The 25,104-nt window shown below is 40.6% G+C and overlaps 1 protein-coding gene across 1 annotated transcript in view; it reads right to left on the reverse strand.

Annotated features, from left to right (window-relative positions):
• zanl (zonadhesin, like) overlaps positions 1 to 25,104 on the reverse strand; it is a 45,807-nt gene that overhangs the window by 17,666 nt on the left and 3,037 nt on the right. Inside the window, exons 4-56 of the mRNA XM_053343911.1 lie at positions 24,793 to 25,058; positions 24,366 to 24,450; positions 24,104 to 24,256; positions 23,309 to 23,476; positions 23,096 to 23,193; positions 22,935 to 23,013; positions 22,540 to 22,846; positions 22,231 to 22,474; positions 22,012 to 22,153; positions 21,399 to 21,643; positions 21,054 to 21,202; positions 20,776 to 20,904; positions 20,311 to 20,449; positions 20,064 to 20,205; positions 19,659 to 19,855; positions 19,312 to 19,450; positions 17,882 to 18,126; positions 17,537 to 17,685; positions 17,259 to 17,387; positions 16,794 to 16,932; positions 16,547 to 16,688; positions 16,142 to 16,338; positions 15,795 to 15,933; positions 15,197 to 15,390; positions 14,978 to 15,119; positions 14,365 to 14,609; positions 14,020 to 14,168; positions 13,742 to 13,870; positions 13,277 to 13,415; positions 13,030 to 13,171; positions 12,625 to 12,821; positions 12,278 to 12,416; positions 10,848 to 11,092; positions 10,503 to 10,651; positions 10,225 to 10,353; positions 9,760 to 9,898; positions 9,513 to 9,654; positions 9,159 to 9,304; positions 8,761 to 8,899; positions 8,163 to 8,356; positions 7,944 to 8,085; positions 7,331 to 7,575; positions 6,986 to 7,134; positions 6,708 to 6,836; positions 6,243 to 6,381; positions 5,996 to 6,137; positions 5,591 to 5,787; positions 5,248 to 5,386; positions 4,049 to 4,165; positions 3,327 to 3,451; positions 2,065 to 2,210; positions 1,036 to 1,179; positions 482 to 589 (exon numbers count right to left, since the gene is read on the reverse strand). Coding sequence (XP_053199886.1) covers positions 482 to 589; positions 1,036 to 1,179; positions 2,065 to 2,210; positions 3,327 to 3,451; positions 4,049 to 4,165; positions 5,248 to 5,386; positions 5,591 to 5,787; positions 5,996 to 6,137; positions 6,243 to 6,381; positions 6,708 to 6,836; positions 6,986 to 7,134; positions 7,331 to 7,575; positions 7,944 to 8,085; positions 8,163 to 8,356; positions 8,761 to 8,899; positions 9,159 to 9,304; positions 9,513 to 9,654; positions 9,760 to 9,898; positions 10,225 to 10,353; positions 10,503 to 10,651; positions 10,848 to 11,092; positions 12,278 to 12,416; positions 12,625 to 12,821; positions 13,030 to 13,171; positions 13,277 to 13,415; positions 13,742 to 13,870; positions 14,020 to 14,168; positions 14,365 to 14,609; positions 14,978 to 15,119; positions 15,197 to 15,390; positions 15,795 to 15,933; positions 16,142 to 16,338; positions 16,547 to 16,688; positions 16,794 to 16,932; positions 17,259 to 17,387; positions 17,537 to 17,685; positions 17,882 to 18,126; positions 19,312 to 19,450; positions 19,659 to 19,855; positions 20,064 to 20,205; positions 20,311 to 20,449; positions 20,776 to 20,904; positions 21,054 to 21,202; positions 21,399 to 21,643; positions 22,012 to 22,153; positions 22,231 to 22,474; positions 22,540 to 22,846; positions 22,935 to 23,013; positions 23,096 to 23,193; positions 23,309 to 23,476; positions 24,104 to 24,256; positions 24,366 to 24,450; positions 24,793 to 25,058 — 8,503 coding nt within the window. The remainder of the gene's footprint in view (positions 1 to 481; positions 590 to 1,035; positions 1,180 to 2,064; positions 2,211 to 3,326; positions 3,452 to 4,048; positions 4,166 to 5,247; positions 5,387 to 5,590; positions 5,788 to 5,995; positions 6,138 to 6,242; positions 6,382 to 6,707; positions 6,837 to 6,985; positions 7,135 to 7,330; positions 7,576 to 7,943; positions 8,086 to 8,162; positions 8,357 to 8,760; positions 8,900 to 9,158; positions 9,305 to 9,512; positions 9,655 to 9,759; positions 9,899 to 10,224; positions 10,354 to 10,502; positions 10,652 to 10,847; positions 11,093 to 12,277; positions 12,417 to 12,624; positions 12,822 to 13,029; positions 13,172 to 13,276; positions 13,416 to 13,741; positions 13,871 to 14,019; positions 14,169 to 14,364; positions 14,610 to 14,977; positions 15,120 to 15,196; positions 15,391 to 15,794; positions 15,934 to 16,141; positions 16,339 to 16,546; positions 16,689 to 16,793; positions 16,933 to 17,258; positions 17,388 to 17,536; positions 17,686 to 17,881; positions 18,127 to 19,311; positions 19,451 to 19,658; positions 19,856 to 20,063; positions 20,206 to 20,310; positions 20,450 to 20,775; positions 20,905 to 21,053; positions 21,203 to 21,398; positions 21,644 to 22,011; positions 22,154 to 22,230; positions 22,475 to 22,539; positions 22,847 to 22,934; positions 23,014 to 23,095; positions 23,194 to 23,308; positions 23,477 to 24,103; positions 24,257 to 24,365; positions 24,451 to 24,792; positions 25,059 to 25,104) is intronic.

Consider the following 25,104-nt stretch of genomic DNA (forward strand, 5'->3'; position numbering starts at 1 on the left):
GTAAGATAAATGAGATGGATAATCTTTACAAGGATACAAGGATACCAGGATCTGTGTGTCTGTGTCTGTGTCTGTGTGTGTGTGTGTGTGTGTGTGTGTGTGTGTGTGTGTGTGTGTGTGTGTGTGTGTGTGTGTGTGTGTGTGTGTGTGTGTGTGTGTGATGGCTTACTCCAATCCAATAGATAGATAGATAGATAGATAGATGTTTTAAAGGTCCTATCCATAAGAGATTTTATGCTAATGATATGGCGGCCCATACACACCCATTAAGTTCTGCAGCTGAGTGGATCTTACCCACACTGAAAACTGCACAGGGCCCTGTTCTGTTTAGTAATATTTTAGCCATTGAAGCCAAAGACTTGATTCTGAATCTGTATCGGTTTTAGCTCTTTCTTAGCTTTGATTTTAGGAATTTGAACGGTACAGTGTAGTCCAACAGGTGAACCAGGTTAATAATTCAAACAAAAAGTGGTTTCCTCACCTGAAGGGACCATCAGAAATGTTGATTTTGCCACACTTGTCTGGTTTCACCACCTCAGCCTCGAGTTTAGGGTCACAGTCTGGGTCAGGCTTGGTGCCCGGGGTACACCTGATTAAAGATACCAACAGGGTGACATTTATGCCACTCCTTAAATCAGCATCCCATACAATGTAATTCATTCTCAAGAATTACAGCAGACTGAAATGTGAGAGCTAGTGAGAATGTAATAGAAGACATTCTCTGGCTTGTCTCAGTTCTAAGCATGCAGTGAGACAGCACAGACATATTTTATGATCTTGCTAGAAATACATTTTTTCTTCAAAATGTCTATTTGTATGTACAGAATTGAGACATGAAAGGACAGATCCATACACTGCCTGCATAGCTTATACTATAGGTTTATATTTGTAATTATCATTCCTAAACCATCATACTGCATGCATTCACAGATTATAGAGAGATTATGCAGAGTGTAACTAAGTCACATGTATGAATTTCCAAGAAATCTGTCACTTCTTAGATTACAGCACAGGGATGAATGTGTATAAACTCACGAGTCATCCTCATCATCTTCTGTCTGCCAGCTGTTGCAGAAGTCATTGACATTTCCTACCAGAGTGCCATCTGGTGTGGTGAAATCATTGTCTCCATTTCCATCATAGTCACCACACAAACCACACATCTGGTCATAGTAGGAGCTGGAGGGACAATAACACAGGGGATACAGGATTAGGACATGAGGAAGAATGTCTTAAGAAGACTTAAAGGCTCTGTTTGGCCCTTTAATGGAATTCTACAAACAATGAGAGTGAAAGCAGAAATCTCTTCATCTTATAATATCAGCAAGACCATCATCAATAAGAGATATATGACCAAATGTAGAATGTAGAGAGGATTTATTAATAATAGCAGTGACCTTTGAACTACAGTACAGCTTGCCCAGGTGTTCTTATTTCGTCAACCTGCACCTAACACAGTGACTGGGTGTTAAATTCTGCTTAAAGTAGAGGGCAGACCTTCTGGGCTCTGACTGGACTTTTCACTTGGAGACCCAGAGAGGTACAGTGTCAAGTGTAAGGTTGTATGGACAGCTGACACTTGTTTATTCAAAGTGAATGAATTCACTTTGAATAAACAAGTGTCTGAGTTTGATATAATGACAAAGGAACACACATTACTCAGTTAATGAACAATGAAGAAAAAAAACACAGGCAGACACAATAAAACTAGCCAATAAGAGCCCTGGCATATTTTACTGACAGCATTAGCAGAATCAACCAACAGAAGGCCGTAAATGGCTTCTACAGTTCAACCTCTGTTTTAGTGTCGCTGGTGAGGTTTCTGTCTGGATTTAAACCCTTTCACCAACCTCAAAACTATGGTACTAAATTCTACAGATGTTACCGTAGCAAGCATTCATGTTGGATAGATTGATTTTAACAAACTAACTAGTTCTCTGTGTTTTTTTTGTAAAATGTCAGTAAAATGTACCTGTATTACTAATACATACAATTCAGACTTTTTACATATTTGATAAACCTCAGATGACAGAGTGTCACCATCTGTTTGTTAAGTTAACTAACCTGGGAACTGAGATCTTGGCGTAATGGTTTCCATCCCAGCGTACCTGGAGGCCAAAGGTTGTCTGCAGGGTGATGTACTGACCAGCAAGACTGAGAGAAATGAGAGGAGAAGGGGAGTGAGGGAGGGCCACCCGCCGTCCGTTAACCTGCAGGATGGGGAAGAAAATGTGACATAATTATGGTGTTAAAGACCGTGTAAGGTGAATTAAGATATTTTCTTCTAAACACATTAAATAGGTCATAAATGTATTTCTAAAAAAGCGTAAAAAGCATTTCAACCATTTAGATTTGAATTATGGAGCTAGGCTTCAAAAACTGTTTCAAGATTTCTGTGTTCAGGATTTAGTGGGCGGATCTGAAAATCACTGCTGCGTTAACATAAACCCGTCCCTGCTGCTGTAAACATTCAGCGCACACTACTACTACTACAGTCTACAGTTAGCCAGTTAGCTGCCGAGCTAGCAGCTGAGTTAGCCGCCGAGCTAGCAGCTGAGTTAGCCGCCGAGCTAGCAGCTGAGTTAGCAGCAGAAAGCTCTCAGATGTAGCGTCCATGTTTCTGGTAGAGGTGGGGGCACTCCCACAGCGTTTGGGAGCAGAGAAAGAGACTGATTTTTACTCAACTTTGAAGCCTAATTTCATATATTTGGCGATTTTTTGTTAATCATTCAAATTTGGCAGGGTGGTTAACAACACACTTTTCTGTGGTATGTCAAACTCAGAACACATATTTATTCTTACTTTACACAGACTTTAACTAGAAACTACAGGTACACTTTATGTTTGTTACATATTTGCAGTTTCCATTCAGCTTTTCCAATTGAACAGGGCACACAGGGATGTTGTTGTTGTTGTTGATGTTAATATGATGCGTTTTAGAGTGAGAAAAACCTGTTTGATCTGTCCGCAGATCAAACAGATGAGTACAGATGAGAATGAGCAGGAAGAGTGTGGACAGATTTCTGGGATTATGGCATTAAAATGGGATGAAAGTCAAGGAGCAGGGATAAGCAAGAGAATGCAAAGATCAAAAGAAAAAGTGAAGAGAAGAAGGGACAAGATTTGAGTTTTAATTTTACTAAACCAGAGGATTAATACTGATATATAAAGAATGATACAGCTGGTACCCGTATGTGTATATATGTGTGTGTGTGTGTGTGTGTGTGTGTGTGTGTGTGTGTGTGTGTGTGTGTCATCATCCTCTTGTAATAACAGCAGGATGTAAAGCTTCTATCATGTACTGGGGTATATGTTGTCATACTGACCAGAGTTCTTCTTGCTTTCATTAAGGTCACAGTGATTCCATTCACAGTGATGTAGAGCTTTCTCAGGTAAGATACACCTGTCACTCCTCTCTCCTCATTCTTCCCCTCTACTGAGAACCAAGGACCTGCGCACAACACCATACACCATACATAACCACAGATTTAATGAGTGTTAATATGAAGAGTGCAATGATGTATGACTCGGGCTCTACCAAGTTGTTGTGCTGTAGCAGGTGTGGGCTAAACCAAACTTCTGTGCCGGATCACGTCAAGATGAAAAATTCTCTAATCATTGTCAAAGCTACATTCAGTGGTCACTATTCGGATCTCTCTCCTACCTAAAGCTGTCACAGTCACTACATTTACACTTCTATAAAAAACAGTTCACTGCAGGCTTTTTGCAGTAACTAATGAAGTTATGGTTATTTTAATTCATCATGCAGTTGTAGTGCTCTTCCGAATGCATGGCCATCAAATTTTACAGGATGACTCAGGGGAGATAAATGTGGATGCAATTACATGTGTTTTGGCAGTCCATGTCAAACAGGCACACACATACTTACAAGAGTTTTGTAATAATTATAAGTGACAAAAATAAAACAAAACCCCTCATGCTCATTTTAATGATAAAACACAATTTTATGAACACTGGAATAATTTGTAGTAGCAATAATAAAAGAAAAATCTGTAATGTCACATACAATATCTAAACCTGTTCCTACCTGTGTTGTTCTTGCAGGTTCTGGCCAGTGTGTAGGTACATGTTCCCATGAAGCTGTAGAACTTCTTGTCAAATGTGTTGTAGTGAGGATCTCCAGATACCACACAGTCCTGAGAGCCTGAGAGAGAGGAACTGTTCAGTTCTCATCTGAATTTGACTCATATCCATCCACATTTTAAGCTACAGGGATATTGCTATTAACTACTGCAGGTATTAAAGCAAAAAAAAAAAAGAATCTTCTGACTAAAATTTTTTTCCGGCCAAGTCATAAGATGTTCACCATCTACCTTTTCATAGAAACCTTCTCTAGGATTTAAAGTAAAATACGGTGATAACAGCTGAGCAAATTGTTCTCCTGCTGAACAAGATTATATGTCACCCACTAACCGTTGCTGCTCTTTTTAAATGAAATGGAAAAGCTTACAGGCAATAATAAGGCATACTGAAGTCTGGGTTAGGGTTAGGAGTATAAATGTTCAGAAATGGTTTGTATTTTATTTTAGCACCTTATGAAAATAGTTCTTCACATTATAAAAATTCAGAGGTGGTTACTTTGATTGACAGGTGACACTTGATAGGGGGCGGGGTTTCAGCGGACTCTGCGGGCACTCCCACAGCGTTTGGTAGCAGAGAAAGAGGCTGAGTTTTACACAACTTTGAAGCCTAATTTCATATATTTGGCAATTTTTTTAATCATTTAAATTTGGCAGGGTGGTTAACAACACACTTTCTGTGGTATGTCAAACTCAGAACACATATTTATTCATACTTTACACAGACTACTTTAACTCAGTCATTTAGATGCAGTAATGGTCTGCCCATGTCCGCTTTGTGTGTTTGTTCTGATAATAATGTAGCCTAGTGTATCACATTTAATATCATTATTATTATTATACCTCTGTAAATCTCATCGGATTTGCACTGATCTCATGTATGGCCTTTCGGCAGTCCACTTGATGGAAATCCATCGTAGCGACAGAGAACTTTAATCACTTTGGTAACCACTGTGATGGAGTGGAGGTTAACCCCCTGACTCTTTTACCAAGGAAGAAGAGGAAGACTTTTAATGGAACCATCCATATTTTATCAAGTCAAAAAGGAGGAGTTATCTAAGGCATCCTTACTCACTTACTAAAACACTTTTTGTTTTGATTTTCTGTCACTCAATCACTACTTGTAGCATGATGAGTATAAACTTACCAGTGGGAAAGCAGCCCAGGTCTCCATCCTGGAGTTTACATTCGTGCATTGGGGGACATTCAGAGGCCATACAGGTAACGGAGGGAGCGTCACACCTACACTTCAGCTTACAGTCCTCCACATAAAACTCCTCTCCAGGCTGAGACACACAAACATGCACAGTGTTAGCAGAAGGACGACTCAATTATAACAATAAGTATAGTTATAAATATTCATCTAAGGAGGACAGCATGTAAACAGAAAGATGTCATGAGAAATGTATAAAGCTCTCTCGCAGGCACACAGTCACACACACTAACACACACACAAACACACACTTCATTCTACATAGACTTCTCTGTACCTCATAATACTGCCCATTGGTGTGTGTGCAGCCACATGAACTCCTCCTCACACATTTGCCGGCACTCAGGACATAGCCAGGATCACACACACAGGCCTCAGAGCAGGGCCCACTGCAGGAGGGAGGTTTCCCAGAACATGTCTCCTGACAAGAGTCTGCACAAGGCTCATAGTGGCTGTTGGGGGGGCAACTCAGGGCTAATGGGAGGATAGTAAGTTGAAGTTAGTGATAGGGTGGGCATAGACTTGACTCCTAGCAATTAACGACTCCTCTGGTACTTTCCTAAATATTGTCTGAGGTAGGAGCTTTTTCTACAGTAAGATAGTCATAAGTAGTAAAAAAATGTGTAAAATGTTTTTACTTCTACACCAAATTTGCTCGTCCATTTGTTCACCCAACACTCACGGCAGAAGGTTTCATTCCTCCAGGGTCCAATGTTGACCCCACGGTCCTGGCATTCATTGACATAGGCTTCAATGGCCTCACACAGAATGGGCTTGGCTCCATCCAGCTCACACAGGTCAAAGATGCAGTCCTTGAAGTAATTCTGAAGACATGCATATAGTTGTTGAGTTACAAATTCTCACATCAAAACAGGGAACTGCTTTTTATTTCTGAGTACTCTGTGTGAGTGTGTGTGCTTGTGTCTTACATTGGGGTTGACTTTGCGGTGACACACAGCAAATGGACCGTTTTTGTCCAGGAGGATGCCACAATATCCAGAGCTCTCATATAGTTCCTGCTCTTCTTCATCACATCCAGGGATGGTGGTGTTGGGTTTCTTATTACACCTGTCAATGCACACAGTTAGTTTAAAAAGCTCTGTGAGTGTTAGTATCTTGTAATCATATTGATCTACATCCATTTGTTGGTATGGAGACGCAGTATTCTATATTTTAAAAGGTTGTATTACGTTATTTTCTATTTCATTCCAGCAGTTTTTATTTGAGAAGTTTGAATGTTTTATTGTGATTTGAGTGAAATGGCCCTTTACTTTAACGCTAGTTTAATATAGATAGCCGTATATGGGACAGTTGGATTTAGTCTTTGAATGAAGATTGTCTGTAAAACTATCTATGTATGCTTGTTTCCATACACATGCCTCTGCAATACTCACTGTGGATCAGTGTTCCAGCTGTCTCCAAAGTCCTTTGGATTTGTGGCCAACAACCCATCTGGTTTACGGAAGTCATCTTTGGCAACTCCATTGTAATCTCCACACAATCCACACAGTTTGTCCTGATAGCTACAGATTACAAGAAACATTAGTATGATTATCAAAGTTTACTGTTAGCAGCATTTCAAAACTTCAATGACAAAAATTATTCTGTCTTGGGCAAGAATGACTGTAAAGAGACAGCCTCCAATGATAGCATGTGTCCAGTCTGCACTTACTCTTTGATTACTTTGATATCCATGAAGTGATTTCCATCATAGCGAACGGTCACACCAAAGTTCATGGACACAGTGTAGTGCTTTCCTGACTTGAACACAGACACACCAGGTACTGGTGTAACTGGCAGGTTTGTATTGGTCCCATTCACCTGTATTTGGAGAACAAGAGTAATCATATAATGAATGATTATTGACAAAATAGAAACTGTCAATTATTAAAAAGTCTTTGTATAAAATCTTATACTTTAATGTTACAATTGTATTAGGAACTGGAACGGTGCATTTTCAGCAGCGAATGCAAGTGACTTGAAGACAATAGTGTGTTTCCCTCCCCCCATTTCTTACCTGCACAGTGCCACCTTTGAGGATGGAGATTTTCACCATGTGTACATGTACATGTACAGCCTTCAAATAGGAGATAGTGGGCCTGTTAAAGCGATTCTCATTGTCAGCATGGACCTCAAAGTGTGGAAGACTTGTTTGATTGCAGGGTTCAGACATCAAATAGCTGCAGTTGCCCATGAAGTTGTACTTGCGTTTGTCAAAGGTGGTGTAATGGGGATCACCAGACGCTATGCATGTAGATGTACCTAAGGGAATAACAAATAAGAAACTGTATGTTAGCAGTTATTTTGTTACAAACAGGTTTCACTGGCCTGAGAAGTCATTTTCAGAGTAAGAACGTGCTAACTAAACCCTCTGTAGAATAATACTGATATTGAAAACAAATCACCCAGCACTTATAGCATATTTCAGAGTGTCAATCTAAAGCCTAAAATGTAATTTTCACTTAACAGTAGCCATAACAAAAACACAATCTAACAGCAGCAGAAGTAGAGAAGAATCATAAAGTCAGCATACTGACTCAGTCAGTGTAACATTATAAAAAGGCATAGTCTAAAATAATAACTCCTTTATTTTGGATGCAGTTGGACAACAAGTTACCAGATATTATTACCTTTAGGATAGCAGCCTGAAACACCATTAACCTCACGGCACTCTTCAGTTGGGTCACAGGAGTTATCAAGACATTCCAAAGTGTAGTTCCCTGCACAGCGACACAGCTGTGAGCAGCCATCTCCAAATATGATCTCACCAGGCTGAAACACATTTGAACAAAGGGTCAGACAGACTCAGACTTAATGGATGCAGTAACACTTTAACAATGACAACCAACCTCATAATAGTTATTCTGGTCATCCAGGCAGCCACATTTCTCCAGTGGCACACAGCGGGGTCCCTTGAAGACAAACCCTGGTTTACAGAAGCAGCCACTTATGCAAGAACCAGTACAGTTGGTGGAAGGCTCCTGACAGGAAGGGATACAAGCTGGACCACAGTCTATGTACTCTGCATTAGGAGGGCATGGGTCTGAACGGCACAGAGACAAAGGAATTGGTTGAATGGAATATATAAGGGAATATCAGTTTGAGAATGAAAGAAATATAATGAGATAAATAGTTCATGAATTCATAATTATTGGAAAGGACATGTCATACTTGGTGGCTTGGTTGTTGGTCTGGCAGTTGTTGGTTTGGGTGTAGTTGGTCTGGGAGTTGTTGGTTTGGGTGTAGTTGGTACTGGAGTTGTTGGTTTATTTTAATATTTTAAAAAAGAAGAAGAGGAAGACTTAAAATGGAACCATCCATATTATAAAATAATTAAAAAAGAAGGAGTTATCTGGGGCATCCTTACTCACTTACTAAAACACTTTTTGTTTTGATTTTCTGTCTGTCACTCAATCACTACTTGTAGCATGATGAGTATAAACTTACCAGTGGGAAAGCAGCCCAGGTCTCCATCCTGGAGTTTACATTCGTGCATTGGGGGACATTCAGAGGCCATACAGGTAACGAAGGGAGCGTCACACCTACACTTCAGCTTACAGTCCTCCACATAAAACTCCTCTCCAGGCTGAGACACACATACAAACATGCACAGTGTTAGCAGAAGGACGACTCAATTATAACAATAGGTATAGTTATAAATATTCATCTAAGGAGGACAGCATGTAAACAGAAAGATGTCATGAGAAATGTATAAAGCTCTCTCGCAGGCACACAGTCACACACACTAACACACACACAAACACACACTTCATTCTACATAGACTTCTCTGTACCTCATAATACTGCCCATTGGTGTGTGTGCAGCCACATGAACTCCTCCTCACACATTTGCCGGCACTCAGGACATAGCCAGGATCACACACACAGGCCTCAGAGCAGGGCCCACTGCAGGAGGGAGGTTTCCCAGAACATGTCTCCTGACAAGAGTCTGCACAAGGCTCATAGTGGCTGTTGGGGGGGCAACTCAGGGCTAATGGGAGGATAGTAAGTTGAAGTTAGTGATAGGGTGGGCATAGACTTGACTCCTAGCAATTAACGACTCCTCTGGTACTCTCCTAAATATTGTCTGAGGTAGGAGCTTTTTCTACAGTAAGATAGTCATAAGTAGTAAAAAAATGTGTAAAATGTTTTTACTTCTACACCAAATTTGCTCGTCCATTTGTTCACCCAACACTCACGGCAGAAGGTTTCATTCCTCCAGGGTCCAATGTTGACCCCACGGTCCTGGCATTCATTGACATAGGCTTCAATGGCCTCACACAGAATGGGCTTGGCTCCATCCAGCTCACACAGGTCAAAGATGCAGTCCTTGAAGTAATTCTGAAGACATGCATATAGTTGTTGAGTTACAAATTCTCACATCAAAACAGGGAACTGCTTTTTATTTCTGAGTACTCTGTGTGAGTGTGTGTGCTTGTGTCTTACATTGGGGTTGACTTTGCGGTGACACACAGCAAATGGACCGTTTTTGTCCAGGAGGATGCCACAATATCCAGAGCTCTCATATAGTTCCTGCTCTTCTTCATCACATCCAGGGATGGTGGTGTTGGGTTTCTTATTACACCTGTCAAAGCACACAGTTAGTTTAAAAAGCTCTGTGAGTGTTAGTATCTTGTAATCATATTGATCTACATCCATTTGTTGGTATGGAGACGCAGTATTCTATATTTTAAAAGGTTGTATTACGTTATTTTCTATTTCATTCCAGCAGTTTTTATTTGAGAAGTTTGAATGTTTTATTGTGATTTGAGTGAAATGGCCCTTTACTTCAACGCTAGTTTAATATAGATAGCCGTATATGGGACAGTTGGATTTAGTCTTTGAATGAAGATTGTCTGTAAAACTATCTATGTATGCTTGTTTCCATACACATGCCTCTGCAATACTCACTGTGGATCAGTGTTCCAGCTGTCTCCAAAGTCCTTTGGATTTGTGGCCAACAACCCATCTGGTTTACGGAAGTCATCTTTGGCAACTCCATTGTAATCTCCACACAATCCACACAGTTTGTCCTGATAGCTACAGATTACAAGAAACATTAGTATGATTATCAAAGTTTACTGTTAGCAGCATTTCAAAACTTCAATGACAAAAATTATTCTGTCTTGGGCAAGAATGACTGTAAAGAGACAGCCTCCAATGATAGCATGTGTCCAGTCTGCACTTACTCTTTGATTACTTTGATATCCATGAAGTGATTTCCATCATAGCGAACGGTCACACCAAAGTTCATGGACACAGTGTAGTGCTTTCCTGACTTGAACACAGACACACCAGGTACTGGTGTAACTGGCAGGTTTGTATTGGTCCCATTCACCTGTATTTGGAGAACAAGAGTAATCATATAATGAATGATTATTGACAAAATAGAAACTGTCAATTATTAAAAAGTCTTTGTATAAAATCTTATACTTTAATGTTACAATTGTATTAGGAACTGGAACGGTGCATTTTCAGCAGCGAATGCAAGTGACTTGAAGACAATAGTGTGTTTCCCTCCCCCCATTTCTTACCTGCACAGTGCCACCTTTGAGGATGGAGATTTTCACCATGTGTACATGTACATGTACAGCCTTCAAATAGGAGATAGTGGGCCTGTTAAAGCGATTCTCATTGTCAGCATGGACCTCAAAGTGTGGAAGAGTTGTTTGATTGCAGGGTTCAGACATCAAATAGCTGCAGTTGCCCATGAAGTTGTACTTGCGTTTGTCAAAGGTGGTGTAATGGGGATCACCAGACGCTATGCATGTAGATGTACCTAAGGGAATAACAAATAAGAAACTGTATGTTAGCAGTTATTTTGTTACAAACAGGTTTCACTGGCCTGAGAAGTCATTTTCAGAGTAAGAACGTGCTAACTAAACCCTCTGTAGAATAACACTGATATTGAAAACAAATCACCCAGCACTTATAGCATATTTCAGAGTGTCAATCTAAAGCCTAAAATGTAATTTTCACTTAACAGTAGCCATAACAAAAACACAATCTAACAGCAGCAGAAGTAGAGAAGAATCATAAAGTCAGCATACTGACTCAGTCAGTGTAACATTATAAAAAGGCATAGTCTAAAATAATAACTCCTTTATTTTGGATGCAGTTGGACAACAAGTTACCAGATATTATTACCTTTAGGATAGCAGCCTGAAACACCGTTAACCTCACGGCACTCTTCAGTTGGGTCACAGGAGTTATCAAGACATTCCAAAGTGTAGTTCCCTGCACAGCGACACAGCTGTGAGCAGCCATCTCCAAATATGATCTCACCAGGCTGAAACACATTTGAACAAAGGGTCAGACAGACTCAGACTTAATGGATGCAGTAACACTTTAACAATGACAACCAACCTCATAATAGTTATTCTGGTCATCCAGGCAGCCACATTTCTCCAGTGGCACACAGCGGGGTCCCTTGAAGACAAACCCTGGTTTACAGAAGCAGCCACTTATGCAAGAACCAGTACAGTTGGTGGAAGGCTCCTGACAGGAAGGGATACAAGCTGGACCACAGTCTATGTACTCTGCATTAGGAGGGCATGGGTCTGAACGGCACAGAGACAAAGGAATTGGTTGAATGGAATATATAAGGGAATATCAGTTTGAGAATGAAAGAAATATAATGAGATAAATAGTTCATGAATTCATAATTATTGGAAAGGACATGTCATACTTGGTGGCTTGGTTGTTGGTCTGGCAGTTGTTGGTTTGGGTGTAGTTGGTCTGGGAGTTGTTGGTTTGGGTGTAGTTGGTACTGGAGTTGTTGGTTTATTTTAATATTTTAAAAAAGAAGAAGAGGAAGACTTAAAATGGAACCATCCATATTATAAAATAATTAAAAAAGAAGGAGTTATCTGGGGCATCCTTACTCACTTACTAAAACACTTTTTGTTTTGATTTTCTGTCTGTCACTCAATCACTACTTGTAGCATGATGAGTATAAACTTACCAGTGGGAAAGCAGCCCAGGTCTCCATCCTGGAGTTTACATTCGTGCATTGGGGGACATTCAGAGGCCATACAGGTAATGAAGGGAGCGTCACACCTACACTTCAGCTTACAGTCCTCCACATAAAACTCCTCTCCAGGCTGAGACACACATACAAACATGCACAGTGTTAGCAGAAGGACGACTCAATTAGAACAATAGGTATAGTTATAAATATTCATCTAAGGAGGACAGCATGTAAACAGAAAGATGTCATGAGAAATGTATAAAGCTCTCTCGCAGGCACACAGTCACACACACTAACACACACACAAACACACACTTCATTCTACATAGACTTCTCTGTACCTCATAATACTGCCCATTGGTGTGTGTGCAGCCACATGAACTCCTCCTCACACATTTGCCGGCACTCAGGACATAGCCAGGATCACACACACAGGCCTCAGAGCAGGGCCCACTGCAGGAGGGAGGTTTCCCAGAACATGTCTCCTGACAAGAGTCTGCACAAGGCTCATAGTGGCTGTTGGGGGGACAACTCAGGGCTAATGGGAGGACAGTAAGTTGAAGTTAGTGATAGGGTGGGCATAGACTTGACTCCTAGCAATTACCGACTCCTCTGGTACTCTCCTAAATATTGTCTGAGGTAGGAGCTTTTTCTACAGTAAGATAGTCATAAGTAGTAAAAAAATGTGTAAAATGTTTTTACTTCTACACCAAATTTGCTCGTCCATTTGTTCACCCAACACTCACGGCAGAAGGTTTCATTCCTCCAGGGTCCAATGTTGACCCCACGGTCCTGGCATTCATTGACATAGGCTTCGATGGCCTCACACAGAATGGGCTTGGCTCCATCCAGCTCACACAGGTCAAAGATGCAGTCCTTGAAGTAATTCTGAAGACATGCATATAGTTGTTGAGTTACAAATTCTCACATCAAAACAGGGAACTGCTTTTTATTTCTGAGTACTCTGTGTGAGTGTGTGTGCTTGTGTCTTACATTGGGGTTGACTTTGCGGTGACACACAGCAAATGGACCGTTTTTGTCCAGGAGGATGCCACAATATCCAGAGCTCTCATATAGTTCCTGCTCTTCTTCATCACATCCAGGGATGGTGGTGTTGGGTTTCTTATTACACCTGTCAAAGCACACAGTTAGTTTAAAAAGCTCTGTGAGTGTTAGTATCTTGTAATCATATTGATCTACATCCATTTGTTGGTATGGAGACGCAGTATTCTATATTTTAAAAGGTTGTATTACGTTATTTTCTATTTCATTCCAGCAGTTTTTATTTGAGAAGTTTGAATGTTTTATTGTGATTTGAGTGAAATGGCCCTTTACTTTAACGCTAGTTTAATATAGATAGCCGTATATGGGACAGTTGGATTTAGTCTTTGAATGAAGATTGTCTGTAAAACTATCTATGTATGCTTGTTTCCATACACATGCCTCTGCAATACTCACTGTGGATCAGTGTTCCAGCTGTCTCCAAAGTCCTTTGGATTTGTGGCCAACAACCCATCTGGTTTACGGAAGTCATCTTTGGCAACTCCATTGTAATCTCCACACAATCCACACAGTTTGTCCTGATAGCTACAGATTACAAGAAACATTAGTATGATTATCAAAGTTTACTGTTAGCAGCATTTCAAAACTTCAATGACAAAAATGATTCTGTCTTGGGCAAGAATGACTGTAAAGAGACAGCCTCCAATGATAGCATGTGTCCAGTCTGCACTTACTCTTTGATTACTTTGATATCCATGAAGTGATTTCCATCATAGCGAACGGTCACACCAAAGTTCATGGACACAGTGTAGTGCTTTCCTGACTTGAACACAGACACACCAGGTACTGGTGTAACTGGCAGGTTTGTATTGGTCCCATTCACCTGTATTTGGAGAACAAGAGTAATCATATAATGAATGATTATTGACAAAATAGAAACTGTCAATTATTAAAAAGTCTTTGTATAAAATCTTATACTTTAATGTTACAATTGTATTAGGAACTGGAACGGTGCATTTTCAGCAGCGAATGCAAGTGACTTGAAGACAATAGTGTGTTTCCCTCCCCCCATTTCTTACCTGCACAGTGCCACCTTTGAGGATGGAGATTTTCACCATGTGTACATGTACATGTACAGCCTTCAAATAGGAGATAGTGGGCCTGTTAAAGCGATTCTCATTGTCAGCATGGACCTCAAAGTGTGGAAGAGTTGTTTGATTGCAGGGTTCAGACATCAAATAGCTGCAGTTGCCCATGAAGTTGTACTTGCGTTTGTCAAAGGTGGTGTAATGGGGATCACCAGACGCTATGCATGTAGATGTACCTAAGGGAATAACAAATAAGAAACTGTATGTTAGCAGTTATTTTGTTACAAACAGGTTTCACTGGCCTGAGAAGTCATTTTCAGAGTAAGAACGTGCTAACTAAACCCTCTATATAATAATACTGATATTGAAAACAAATCACCCAGCACTTATAGCATATTTCAGAGTGTCAATCTAAAGCCTAAAATGTAATTTTCACTTAACAGTAGCCATAACAAAAACACAATCTAACAGCAGCAGAAGTAGAGAAGAATCATAAAGTCAGCATACTGACTCCGTCAGTGTAACATTATAAAAAGGCATAGTCTAAAATAATAACTCCTTTATTTTGGATGCAGTTGGACAACAAGTTACCAGATATTATTACCTTTAGGATAGCAGCCTGAAACACCGTTAACCTCACGGCACTCTTCAGTTGGGTCACAGGAGTTATCAAGACATTCCAAAGTGTAGTTCCCTGCACAGCGACACAGCTGTGAGCAGCCATCTCCAAATATGATCTCACCAGGCTGAAACACATTTGAACAAAGGGTCAGACAGACTCAGACTTAATGGATGCAGTAACACTTTAACAATGACAACCAACCTCATAATAGTTATTCTGGTCATCCAGGCAGCCACATTTCTCCAGTGGCACACAGCGGGGTCCCTTGAAGACAAACCCTGGTTTACAGAAGCAGCCACTTATGCAAGAACCAGTACAGTTGGTGGAAGGCTCCTGACAGGAAGGGATACAAGCTGGACCACAGTCTATGTACTCTGCATTAGGAGGGCATGGGTCTGAACGGCACAGAGACAAAGGAATTGGTTGAATGGAATATATAAGGGAATATCAGTTTGAGAATGAAAGAAATATAATGAGATAAATAGTTCATGAATTCATAATTATTGGAAAGGACATGTCATACTTGGTGGCTTGGTTGTTGGTCTGGCAGTTGTTGGTTTGGGTGTAGTTGGTCTGGGAGTTGTTGGTTTGGGTGTAGTTGGTACTGGAGTTGTTGGTTTATTTTATTATTTTAAAAAAGAAGAAGAGGAAGACTTAAAATGGAACCATCCATATTATATAATAATTAAAAAAGAAGGAGTTATCTGGGGCATCCTTATTCACTTACTAAAACACTTTTTGTTTTGATTTTCTGTCTGTCACTCAATCACTACTTGTAGCATGATGAGTATAAACTTACCAGTGGGAAAGCAGCCCAGGTCTCCATCCTGGAGTTTACATTCATGCATTGGGGGACATTCAGAGGCCATACAGGTAACGGAGGGAGCGTCACACCTACACTTCAGCTTACAGTCCTCCACATAAAACTCCTCTCCAGGCTGAGACACACATACAAACATGCACAGTGTTAGCAGAAGGACGACTCAATTATAACAATAGGTATAGTTATAAATATTCATCTAAGGAGGACAGCATGTAAACAGAAAGATGTCATGAGAAATGTATAAAGCTCTCTCGCAGGCACACAGTCACACACACTAACACACACACAAACACACACTTCATTCTACATAGACTTCTCTGTACCTCATAATACTGCCCATTGGTGTGTGTGCAGCCACATGAACTCCTCCTCACACATTTGCCGGCACTCAGGACATAGCCAGGATCACACACACAGGCCTCAGAGCAGGGCCCACTGCAGGAGGGAGGTTTCCCAGAACATGTCTCCTGACAAGAGTCTGCACAAGGCTCATAGTGGCTGTTGGGGGGGCAACTCAGGGCTAATGGGAGGACAGTAAGTTGAAGTTAGTGATAGGGTGGGCATAGACTTGACTCCTAGCAATTAACGACTCCTCTGGTACTCTCCTAAATATTGTCTGAGGTAGGAGCTTTTTCTACAGTAAGATAGTCATAAGTAGTAAAAAAATGTGTAAAATGTTTTTACTTCTACACCAAATTTGCTCGTCCATTTGTTCACCCAACACTCACGGCAGAAGGTTTCATTCCTCCAGGGTCCAATGTTGACCCCACGGTCCTGGCATTCATTGACATAGGCTTCGATGGCCTCACACAGAATGGGCTTGGCTCCATCCAGCTCACACAGGTCAAAGATGCAGTCCTTGAAGTAATTCTGAAGACATGCATATAGTTGTTGAGTTACAAATTCTCACATCAAAACAGGGAACTGCTTTTTATTTCTGAGTACTCTGTGTGAGTGTGTGTGCTTGTGTCTTACATTGGGGTTGACTTTGCGGTGACACACAGCAAATGGACCGTTTTTGTCCAGGAGGATGCCACAATATCCAGAGCTCTCATATAGTTCCTGCTCTTCTTCATCACATCCAGGGATGGTGGTGTTGGGTTTCTTATTACACCTGTCAATGCACACAGTTAGTTTAAAAAGCTCTGTGAGTGTTAGTATCTTGTAATCATATTGATCTACATCCATTTGTTGGTATGGAGACGCAGTATTCTATATTTTAAAAGGTTGTATTACGTTATTTTCTATTTCATTCCAGCAGTTTTTATTTGAGAAGTTTGAATGTTTTATTGTGATTTGAGTGAAATGGCCCTTTACTTTAACGCTAGTTTAATATAGATAGCCGTATATGGGACAGTTGGATTTAGTCTTTGAATGAAGATTGTCTGTAAAACTATCTATGTATGCTTGTTTCCATACACATGCCTCTGCAATACTCACTGTGGATCAGTGTTCCAGCTGTCTCCAAAGTCCTTTGGATTTGTGGCCAACAACCCATCTGGTTTACGGAAGTCATCTTTGGCAACTCCATTGTAATCTCCACACAATCCACACAGTTTGTCCTGATAGCTACAGATTACAAGAAACATTAGTATGATTATCAAAGTTTACTGTTAGCAGCATTTCAAAACTTCAATGACAAAAATTATTCTGTCTTGGGCAAGAATGACTGTAAAGAGACAGCCTCCAATGATAGCATGTGTCCAGTCTGCACTTACTCTTTGATTACTTTGATATCCATGAAGTGATTTCCATCATAGCGAACGGTCACACCAAAGTTCATGGACACAGTGTAGTGCTTTCCTGACTTGAACACAGACACACCAGGTACTGGTGTAACTGGCAGGTTTGTATTGGTCCCATTCACCTGTATTTGGAGAACAAGAGTAATCATATAATGAATGATTATTGACAAAATAGAAACTGTCAATTATTAAAAAGTCTTTGTATAAAATCTTATACTTTAATGTTACAATTGTATTAGGAACTGGAACGGTGCATTTTCAGCAGCGAATGCAAGTGACTTGAAGACAATAGTGTGTTTCCCTCCCCCCATTTCTTACCTGCACAGTGCCACCTTTGAGGATGGAGATTTTCACCATGTGTACATGTACATGTACAGCCTTCAAATAGGAGATAGTGGGCCTGTTAAAGCGATTCTCATTGTCAGCATGGACCTCAAAGTGTGGAAGAGTTGTTTGATTGCAGGGTTCAGACATCAAATAGCTGCAGTTGCCCATGAAGTTGTACTTGCGTTTATCAAAGGTGGTGTAATGGGGATCACCAGACGCTATGCATGTAGATGTACCTAAGGGAATAACAAATAAGAAACTGTATGTTAGCAGTTATTTTGTTACAAACAGGTTTCACTGGCCTGAGAAGTCATTTTCAGAGTAAGAACGTGCTAACTAAACCCTCTGTAGAATAACACTGATATTGAAAACAAATCACCCAGCACTTATAGCATATTTCAGAGTGTCAATCTAAAGCCTAAAATGTAATTTTCACTTAACAGTAGCCATAACAAAAACACAATCTAACAGCAGCAGAAGTAGAGAAGAATCATAAAGTCAGCATACTGACTCAGTCAGTGTAACATTATAAAAAGGCATAGTCTAAAATAATAACTCCTTTATTTTGGATGCAGTTGGACAACAAGTTACCAGATATTATTACCTTTAGGATAGCAGCCTGAAACACCGTTAACCTCACGGCACTCTTCAGTTGGGTCACAGGAGTTATCAAGACATTCCAAAGTGTAGTTCCCTGCACAGCGACACAGCTGTGAGCAGCCATCTCCAAATATGATCTCACCAGGCTGAAACACATTTGAACAAAGGGTCAGACAGACTCAGACTTAATGGATGCAGTAACACTTTAACAATGACAACCAACCTCATAATAGTTATTCTGGTCATCCAGGCAGCCACATTTCTCCAGTGGCACACAGCGGGGTCCCTTGAAGACAAACCCTGGTTTACAGAAGCAGCCACTTATGCAAGAACCAGTACAGTTGGTGGAAGGCTCCTGACAGGAAGGGATACAAGCTGGACCACAGTCTATGTACTCTGCATTAGGAGGGCATGGGTCTGAACGGCACAGAGACAAAGGAATTGGTTGAATGGAATATATAAGGGAATATCAGTTTGAGAATGAAAGAAATATAATGAGATAAATAGTTCATGAATTCATAATTATTGGAAAGGACATGTCATACTTGGTGGCTTGGTTGTTGGTCTGGCAGTTGTTGGTTTGGGTGTAGTTGGTCTGGGAGTTGTTGGTTTGGGTGTAGTTGGTACTGGAGTTGTTGGTTTATTTTATTATTTTAAAAAAGAAGAAGAGGAAGACTTAAAATGGAACCATCCATATTATATAATAATTAAAAAAGAAGGAGTTATCTGGGGCATCCTTATTCACTTACTAAAACACTTTTTGTTTTGATTTTCTGTCTGTCACTCAATCACTACTTGTAGCATGATGAGTATAAACTTACCAGTGGGAAAGCAGCCCAGGTCTCCATCCTGGAGTTTACATTCATGCATTGGGGGACATTCAGAGGCCATACAGGTAACGGAGGGAGCGTCACACCTACACTTCAGCTTACAGTCCTCCACATAAAACTCCTCTCCAGGCTGAGACACACATACAAACATGCACAGTGTTAGCAGAAGGACGACTCAATTATAACAATAGGTATAGTTATAAATATTCATCTAAGGAGGACAGCATGTAAACAGAAAGATGTCATGAGAAATGTATAAAGCTCTCTCGCAGGCACACAGTCACACACACTAACACACACACAAACACACACTTCATTCTACATAGACTTCTCTGTACCTCATAATACTGCCCATTGGTGTGTGTGCAGCCACATGAACTCCTCCTCACACATTTGCCGGCACTCAGGACATAGCCAGGATCACACACACAGGCCTCAGAGCAGGGCCCACTGCAGGAGGGAGGTTTCCCAGAACATGTCTCCTGACAAGAGTCTGCACAAGGCTCATAGTGGCTGTTGGGGGGGCAACTCAGGGCTAATGGGAGGACAGTAAGTTGAAGTTAGTGATAGGGTGGGCATAGACTTGACTCCTAGCAATTAACGACTCCTCTGGTACTCTCCTAAATATTGTCTGAGGTAGGAGCTTTTTCTACAGTAAGATAGTCATAAGTAGTAAAAAAATGTGTAAAATGTTTTTACTTCTACACCAAATTTGCTCGTCCATTTGTTCACCCAACACTCACGGCAGAAGGTTTCATTCCTCCAGGGTCCAATGTTGACCCCACGGTCCTGGCATTCATTGACATAGGCTTCGATGGCCTCACACAGAATGGGCTTGGCTCCATCCAGCTCACACAGGTCAAAGATGCAGTCCTTGAAGTAATTCTGAAGACATGCATATAGTTGTTGAGTTACAAATTCTCACATCAAAACAGGGAACTGCTTTTTATTTCTGAGTACTCTGTGTGAGTGTGTGTGCTTGTGTCTTACATTGGGGTTGACTTTGCGGTGACACACAGCAAATGGACCGTTTTTGTCCAGGAGGATGCCACAATATCCAGAGCTCTCATATAGTTCCTGCTCTTCTTCATCACATCCAGGGATGGTGGTGTTGGGTTTCTTATTACACCTGTCAATGCACACAGTTAGTTTAAAAAGCTCTGTGAGTGTTAGTATCTTGTAATCATATTGATCTACATCCATTTGTTGGTATGGAGACGCAGTATTCTATATTTTAAAAGGTTGTATTACGTTATTTTCTATTTCATTCCAGCAGTTTTTATTTGAGAAGTTTGAATGTTTTATTGTGATTTGAGTGAAATGGCCCTTTACTTTAACACTAGTTTAATATAGATAGCCGTATATGGGACAGTTGGATTTAGTCTTTGAATGAAGATTGTCTGTAAAACTATCTATGTATGCTTGTTTCCATACACATGCCTCTGCAATACTCACTGTGGATCAGTGTTCCAGCTGTCTCCAAAGACCTTTGGATTTGTGGCCAACAACCCATCTGGTTTACGGAAGTCATCTTTGGCAACTCCATTGTAATCTCCACACAATCCACACAGTTTGTCCTGATAGCTACAGATTACAAGAAACATTAGTATGATTATCAAAGTTTACTGTTAGCAGCATTTCAAAACTTCAATGACAAAAATGATTCTGTCTTGGGCAAGAATGACTGTAAAGAGACAGCCTCCAATGATAGCATGTGTCCAGTCTGCACTTACTCTTTGATTACTTTGATATCCATGAAGTGATTTCCATCATAGCGAACGGTCACACCAAAGTTCATGGACACAGTGTAGTGCTTTCCTGACTTGAACACAGACACACCAGGTACTGGTGTAACTGGCAGGTTTGTATTGGTCCCATTCACCTGTATTTGGAGAACAAGAGTAATCATATAATGAATGATTATTGACAAAATAGAAACTGTCAATTATTAAAAAGTCTTTGTATAAAATCTTATACTTTAATGTTACAATTGTATTAGGAACTGGAACGGTGCATTTTCAGCAGCGAATGCAAGTGACTTGAAGACAATAGTGTGTTTCCCTCCCCCCATTTCTTACCTGCACAGTGCCACCTTTGAGGATGGAGATTTTCACCATGTGTACATGTACATGTACAGCCTTCAAATAGGAGATAGTGGGCCTGTTAAAGCGATTCTCATTGTCAGCATGGACCTCAAAGTGTGGAAGAGTTGTTTGATTGCAGGGTTCAGACATCAAATAGCTGCAGTTGCCCATGAAGTTGTACTTGCGTTTATCAAAGGTGGTGTAATGGGGATCACCAGACGCTATGCATGTAGATGTACCTAAGGGAATAACAAATAAGAAACTGTATGTTAGCAGTTATTTTGTTACAAACAGGTTTCACTGGCCTGAGAAGTCATTTTCAGAGTAAGAACGTGCTAACTAAACCCTCTGTAGAATAACACTGATATTGAAAACAAATCACCCAGCACTTATAGCATATTTCAGAGTGTCAATCTAAAGCCTAAAATGTAATTTTCACTTAACAGTAGCCATAACAAAAACACAATCTAACAGCAGCAGAAGTAGAGAAGAATCATAAAGTCAGCATACTGACTCAGTCAGTGTAACATTATAAAAAGGCATAGTCTAAAATAATAACTCCTTTATTTTGGATGCAGTTGGACAACAAGTTACCAGATATTATTACCTTTAGGATAGCAGCCTGAAACACCGTTAACCTCACGGCACTCTTCAGTTGGGTCACAGGAGTTATCAAGACATTCCAAAGTGTAGTTCCCTGCACAGCGACACAGCTGTGAGCAGCCATCTCCAAATATGATCTCACCAGGCTGAAACACATTTGAACAAAGGGTCAGACAGGCTCAGACTTAATGGATGCAGTAACACTTTAACAATGACAACCAACCTCATAATAGTTATTCTGGTCATCCAGGCAGCCACATTTCTCCAGTGGCACACAGCGGGGTCCCTTGAAGACAAACCCTGGTTTACAGAAGCAGCCACTTATGCAAGAACCAGTACAGTTGGTGGAAGGCTCCTGACAGGAAGGGATACAAGCTGGACCACAGTCTATGTACTCTGCATTAGGAGGGCATGGGTCTGAACGGCACAGAGACAAAGGAATTGGTTGAATGGAATATATAAGGGAATATCAGTTTGAGAATGAAAGAAATATAATGAGATAAATAGTTCATGAATTCATAATTATTGGAAAGGACATGTCATACTTGGTGGCTTGGTGGTTGGTCTGGCAGTTGTTGGTTTGGGTGTAGTTGGTCTGGCAGTTGTTGGTTTGGGTGTAGTTGGTCTGGGAGTTGATGGTTTAGGTGTAGTTGGTCTGGCAGTTGTTGGTTTGGGTGTAGTTGGTCTGGGAGTTGATGGTTTAGGTGTAGTTGGCTCAGGAGTTGTTGGTTTGGGTGTAGTTGGTCTGGGAGTTGATGGTTTAGGAGTAGTTGGTCTGGGAGTTGATGGTTTAGGTGTAGTTGGAGATGTAACTGGTGGTAGAGGCGTTGTTTGTTCAGCTGTGAATTGTGAAGATGTGTCATTGACCCAGCAAATACTTCAAATGGTGTGGAGAGTAACCTGAATTTGCTCTGGTCAGTTTCTCACCTTTGCAGTTCATGACACACACGGCATCAATAGCAATATCTGTCTCAGGAGTCTCTCCATAGGTACCCACAATCACAAACTGAAATGCATATAAAGGTAACAAGAAAGTTAATGTAAACCTATGCACTCACATTGAGAGAAACACAAATTCTGGTACTTACCTGAATGGCAGCAGATCCCAGGTAGCGGACTTGTGCAGGTTTCCAGGCTTGGCCCTGGTCCCCCTTGACAGTGAAAAGAGCAGGTCCAAGGGTTCCACCTGGCAATTAGAGAAACAAATTCAAGACAAAACACATTTATTATCCGTGTTTGTGCAGTCTGTGTTCCTGTCTGCATAGACAATAAATTAATAAATAAATAAATGTAGTCTTTACCAGTGCTGATGGTGTGAACACTGATCTTCATGGTGGTGCTGGTGCCGTACAGGTAGTAGTGAAACATGAGGTCCAGACATCCAGAGGAGGGGGTCACTAAAGGACTTCTTATCTGACCCTGATCTCCAGGGATAGCGTCAAGAGCATCCATCAACATATAGGCTCCGACTGAATATGGACGGGTAAAAATAAATGACATTAGGATAAGAACCCAAATACAATAAAATAAAGTTGTTAGGTTGCCCATTGACTGTCTCTTATACAATAATGTACATATATTCTACTATTTATTTCTCAGAGTTGTCACATATGTGTATACACATACGTGTTTCCAGCTTTACATGTCATATGGCTTGTATGGAGGGTATTTTGGTCATAATTAAAATTAAAAGTCCAAATAGAAAATCAAAATTAAAAAGTATGTTACTACATAACTACATACTACAGTACTAGCAATAATCAGACCATAACTAAACTTATACTAGTTTGGAACTGCCACATGGCAATGAAAAAGGTGAAATTGAAAATGCAAAAGCTCAGATAAAAATGCTCACTCTGAAAACTTAAATTGTAAAGATGAAATTGAAAAGGGGAAGAAAGGAGAAACGTCAAATACGAAAATCAAAATGGCAACACTTGAATAAAAGCCTCAATAGGAAAATGTGGCATTTCAAGTTTTAACTAAACTTAAAATATTTACAGAACTAATGTCACACATGATTGAATCGTTCAGGCAGACTGCGAAAACAGTCAACTGCAATTGAGTACAGACTTTTGAAAAGAAGAATCACTTACACCCAGGCTTGGAGAAGTCATCCTCGGGTCCAGTGCCTTCAGTGTCTGTCGGCCCAAGCCACTGACTAAAGCCAAACACATTTGGATCATCTGTTACAGCTGTCCATCCACACAAATCATCCAAGGTGTCAAAATCACAGCCATAAACGCAAGCTGAGGAGAAACATTTAGACAGTCAGTGGTACATAAATGTGTATGTGTGTGTGTGTGTGTGTGTGTGTGTGTGTGTGTGTGTCGTGTAGACATGCTAAACTATACTCACAAGGACATGCTCCTTCAGTGATGACAATGTTGTCAAGAGCTGAGTCACATGAAGGAGTCAATCCTCTCTGAGCCTCAAATACAATCTATAAACAGAGAAAGCATCATCATGCAGTTCAGTAGTATAAGTCATAAGTATGAAAAGAAGTCTGGTTATGAGTTATAGATTAATTTTAGCTTTGCAGTGTAATTAAACTGAAGAAGAATTTTAATGTAAGTAAGCTCGACTTTCTACTTTTTTGCCCTGAGACAGTAGCTAGGTTTCCATCCAGTGCTGTCATATGAATATTTGGACGTGGGTCATCGAGATAAACCGAAGGTGCTGCAATTTCTTTAGATAAATCCTAGTTGCCATATTGCTAAATCCTGTGTCTCCACATGTCACATGATTGTCAAAACAACATTTGCAGTGACCTGCTGACACTCACAGTGACGCTCTGACTGCTGGGTTTGGGCACGGTGATGGAACCCTCTAGCCAGGATGGACTCTGGAAACCAGTCTTCTTCCAAACCTCTTTGTCACTGCCAGATTTCCTGGCCAGAACCCTCAACACATTGTTACTGTCAGAGCCGTACATGTAGTATTGGAACTTGACACAGATCTCAGAGGCCGATGATGTGAGGACAGGACTCAGCAGACGAGCTTTCTGTCCATTTGCCACATTATCACACTCATGGTAGATATAGTATCCCTCTGCAGACACATTGAGACAGAGGGAAGATATGTTTTTAGTGTATCA

Source organism: Scomber japonicus, chromosome 22 (assembly GCF_027409825.1).
Source record: "Scomber japonicus isolate fScoJap1 chromosome 22, fScoJap1.pri, whole genome shotgun sequence".
Lineage (NCBI taxonomy): Eukaryota > Metazoa > Chordata > Actinopteri > Scombriformes > Scombridae > Scomber > Scomber japonicus.